Source organism: Hyposmocoma kahamanoa, unplaced genomic scaffold, assembly GCF_003589595.1.
Source record: "Hyposmocoma kahamanoa isolate Upper Pololo Valley unplaced genomic scaffold, ASM358959v1 94, whole genome shotgun sequence".
In the NCBI taxonomy this organism is placed as follows: domain Eukaryota; kingdom Metazoa; phylum Arthropoda; class Insecta; order Lepidoptera; family Cosmopterigidae; genus Hyposmocoma; species Hyposmocoma kahamanoa.
In genome coordinates, this window is record NW_020654878.1 from 7,464,528 (window position 1) to 7,469,476 (window position 4,949).

Here is a 4,949-nt window from a genome sequence, read left to right on the forward strand (position 1 = left end):
CTGATTGCAGATATTTTAATAACTCAATTTCGTTAAAAATGTCGATTATGTTATTTATTATAACGACGAAAGAGTTAACGCTTATTGGACCATTGTATCTACCTAGAATAATGTGTATGCTGTTATCTTACACGCATAGTTTGCTACATTAATAACCAATTATGAGTAGTTATACACGGCGACTTGTAGCAGCGATGCAAACGCGCGATTGCATTGATGCAATCGCCTATAAATCCCAAGTGTATCGATGCAGTCGCGCGCTTGTATCGCCGCTTAAAATGGCGTGTGTGTAAAGGTAGACGATTAGCGACTGCATCGCGTTTGCATCGCTGCTAAAAATCGCCGTGTGTTACCGCTCTATAATGCACTTATACGTATAAATTTCAATATTGTGTCAGGACAGGATATTTTGTTAAAAGTTAAACGCAAGTACGAGTTTTTTAATTTAATTTTCATACAATTATAAACATTTTGATAAAAAAAGCAACAGACATAAGAAACATTTTTGAAAGTAATTCGATACAAGTAAATTACTACAAAATTAACAAAAAAGTATTTTTATTCAATATCATGGTATTTTTATACTACCACAATATTTGTCTTTTTTTTAAATACTAAGAAATTGATACAAAGATCAAACAAACACAAACATCCAAATCGAAGGAACTTTTCTTTGTTCGATATCTGTATTAATAAAAATTTATAAAAATACTACAAACAATTAAATTACTATGTAATAACTTGTAACAACTGTAAGTTAAGTTTGTTAACAAAGGCAGTTTCATATAAAAACGTTGTAAGAAATGTTTATTACGAAAAAAAGACCTTGCTTTTTTAAAGCTACAATGTTAAGTAAATTACTCTAAAACATAAGTACAAATACTAACAAATTATTGTTTAATATCAGTTCTTCACCTAGATAGTTCGTATTCTAACATTGGCTCTCTTTTGCCGAGCGGCAATGCCTGCCTGCAAATGATACTTTCGATAAATGTACTCTTTGGTCATTGCTTGTGCTGTAAACATTCCCCTAGACCTTTGCAATAGTTCGCTCTTAGGACCCCAATTTGAATTCAATTTGACGGACTCGTTAAAACGCCCTCTTACAGCAGCTATAATCAACTTTGTGATTGTAACCAGCAGCAACATTCCCAAAAGGACCCCTAACGATCCTGTACCTATTTTGTCATTGATCGTTCCCTTTCTTATACTTCGGTATATATCCCGAAAAAAAGCAAATGTCAATACGAAACCAGACAGCGCCCAACATATTTTTATGTAAGTTTTCGGGGGAGTTCCAAGCATAAAATGTACGTCTTGCTGCAATCGGTCAAATCCGTACCAGTATACGAAAACGAAATACTCCAATAAAACAAAGAAAATGGACAGCCCATGGATGTAGGCATAAGCATGCATGACTACTGAGTAACCAAATTTGCCTAATAGTGGCATAGTACTGAGAAACGTAACCAGTACCCATGCCAAACAAATTAAGGAAGGATATTTGTTAGCTGCAGGGTATCTGTTAAAGACAAACTGTGTCAGGCTAAATGTAAGTACTAAGCTAGAAGAAAGTCCCAGAGCTGCTTGACAGCTGAATAAGACAACGTTGTAGAAAGATTTGTTGTCGTATTCATAAAGCATTGTAGGCACCATTTCAAATATAAAAGATATAGGCAGTCGTAAAATTGTTCTTGGAGGTACTCCATACTCTTTTGCGTATGGACAGGTCATCATGGAAAACGTAAGTACGGTTAGTATGTTGAAAGTAGCCGTGACCAGTACGATCACTACAGCATTGGTAAAACAAGGTAATCGAAACTGTGCATTAGAAGATAAGTTTATAAAGACACCGGTGCCTGCACCAATACTGAAAATTACTTGTGTTATTACCCGTACCGGTTTGTACTCTAGTAAAAATACATGAAATGAGAAATCAATGGATTCTTTAAATTTTGTCATGATTCCTTTTTGTCGTAGTGTACCGATCATCAGTATAGCATATCCAAAAATTGGATATATTATGATAGGATAAAGAAACCATTTCAAAGATTGCATTCTTTTAAAGCAACTTAGGAACAGAAATACACATGTAAATATTGAAGCTAGAGACAATCGCCAGGAAATTCCTAAGTAATTCCACGGTCCCAGTATGTTTGATCTAAAATATTGATATTCTGGCATAGTGGTGTACAGATCATGGCACATTCGTAGATTCATATGTCTTAATCGGAGACAATACTTATTGAGTGTGTAGTTACGCGTTAAAATGTCGCAGTTCGATTTTGACCACCAATCGCATGTATAATAAGGACCGGGATTTTCGAAGCTGATCAAAAAATAGTGAGTCACAAAAGTGGCGGCCATGTGGTTATATGTGTAGGTAAGTATTTGCCAAAATACAAGAAAATAACCTATGTGGGATAAACACTTGCGGATTTTCCACACATCGATGCAGTCTCGGGATGTGAATTGACCAATGATCAGCTCCAGGTACACAATTGGTATCCCAACAATTATGTATGCCGCGACGTATAAAATAGCATAACCTGTGGTGCCAAAACGTAGTGCATCGTGAGGTTGATTGACGGAAACAGGGAATCCAAATGTTCGTAGCAGCAGAACTAGTATGTAATTGTATCCAGGACCAAACAAACCATCATTCTCCTTATGCTGTATGACCATTGTTAGTAATATTTTGAATTGACAATATTGCTTTTATTTTCATAGCCTACTGGATAGATACGTTAAATTTAAGACATTAATCAATAAAGGAAAAAATAGAAATGGATTTTTTTTATAGTTTTTAATTATTAAATATAATTGGGCATTTGACCTCCACACCTGATGGAAAGTGACGATGAGGTCGACGATAAGGTATCCGCGCCTAAATAATGCCTATTCACTCTCGTCTTGAAAATACCCAAGTTATTTAATATGAAGTAGTAGGTTCCAGAGTTATTCACTGGTAGATGTGCGCACAGCAAAAACTATAAGTCCTAGAAACATGAAAACTCGAGGGTGTGTTACTTTTATTTGGTGTAGACGTACTAAGAACGGATATTTTGAAATTCAATCTCTAAGAGGGTGAAAATGGGTAAAAATGTTTGTATGAAAAATAGTATTCTTCGAATTTACAAAGCTGAAACTTTTGTAAAAGACTGAAATTATATATTTTTTCAAAACTACCTCTAAATAGTGGTAAAAAGGGGTATTAAAGTTTATATGAGAACTGTTTAACGCGTGGCGCACTTTGTGTCAAACTGGTTTGGATACTTAAAGTTTATAATAAATAGTTACGTGTTTCAGGATTTCTCAAAACAGTTCTTGAAAGGGGTAAATTAGGCTATCGGAGTATTATTAGAAAATCTATTGAAGATCGTATTCCTTACATTTGCAAATTTGAATATTAATTTTCGTATATTTTTTAGTAGTATACAATTGTAAATACAATTGCCAATTTTTTGTATCAAAGTATTTGAGAATATTATCATGAAGTATTACTCAATATTCGAGTTTAGTATTCTCAAATATCATTTAAAATTTCATGCTAGTATAATCGAATACTTGTAAATAATAAAATTGCCCATCAGATCTTTGCGATTTAAAGCTCTGAGTGGCACTGCAGCTGTTATGGACAGGCGTGTAGCTTACCATCAGGCGCATGACTTGTTCGTCCCGTCACTTAATGTTAAAAAAACACGATTTCAAGGGCCCTGCTTCAATGGTGGGCGTGGCCCCAAGTTAGGGCGGCACTCTTAATAATTTATATATTAGTCGCCGTAATAAGGGACCACTTAGCTACTTAATCATTATTACAAGTCCCTAATTAAGTGTTAGAGTCTCTTGAAATCGAGTAGTGTAACAAGCGTTTTACGTACCTTAGCAAATTGGAAAAAATTGGCAACAATACAGCACACGATCTTCAAAGAACGTCTTTGCAGTAGGGGTTCATAGATTTATTGTCACTTTAATGTTTAATTATTTACTTGAATTATTTAGAAGAGGTAAGTAAGAAATCTATGTTCCAGTTTTAAGGTTTTAAAGTTGTTTTTTGCGAAAAATATTTTCTTTACAGAAAATATTTCTTTGCTTCTGTTAACTTTGCATTTGAGGTTGAAAATACACATTTTGTTAAAACTAGAGGGCGCGAAACGTTCATGGTTGTCGTTTCAAGAGCCGTCCCTCGAAAATGGAAGCCGCTTGCACGGATTGTTCCTTTATTGCCGTCCAGATTTGAAATTTAAAAACATTTTTAGAAGTGAAAAGAAGCGCTGGGAGTTGTCTGAAAACGTGCAACAGTCGGTTTATTATTTCTACTACCTTTTTGAGCCCGTGGGAAATGAATTTAACTCCGCAGCATCTATTCGGATTTTTAAGTGACTTCTAATACAATTCTATTTATTAAGTAATGCAAATTGTTTTGTATTCTATTCGAACACAAAGTAAACTTAAATTTCTACTATCAAATGGTTAGTCCGATTAGGTTTATGAGAAAAATAATAAAATTTCCTTACAATTTAGACATAATAATCTCAGTACAGAGAACTAAAAAAAACCGACTTCAAAAGTACGTGGAATTACATCTATTTGCCAAATTTTATTGAAATCGGTTACCGGAAAGTGCTCCTGTTAACGCCTGACGTTAAAGTGTTGGCAAAAGTGTGCATCAAAAATCGTACTATGAACAATTATCTTTTTTTTTTGACAACCTTCACTTCTCCACTAATTTTCTTAACGCAAGCATTGTTCAAATTTTAAAATTACAAAAACGCTGTATGAAGTGCCAATACAAGCTTAAACGAAGTTCGGGAGTTTCATTTGTGTACACCTGTGCATGAACATCTGGCGACCGTGACAGGACGTAAAGAAATACGTCAGAAAGATACAATAATCGGACGGTCAAGTTTGCTGGTGCGCGCCGCCATTGACGGACAAGATTTCGCCAC

The 4,949-nt window shown here is 34.8% G+C and overlaps 1 protein-coding gene across 1 annotated transcript; it reads right to left on the reverse strand.

The window, feature by feature from the left end:
* Window positions 1-650: 650 nt before the first annotated feature.
* On the reverse strand, window positions 651-2,700 carry LOC113237828 (sodium-dependent proline transporter-like). Its single transcript, XM_026474511.1, has one exon. The coding sequence runs from the start codon at window positions 2,683-2,685 to the stop codon at window positions 916-918; it is 1,770 nt and encodes a 589-aa protein (XP_026330296.1). The 5' UTR covers window positions 2,686-2,700; the 3' UTR covers window positions 651-915.
* Between the last annotated feature and the right edge of the window lie 2,249 nt (window positions 2,701-4,949).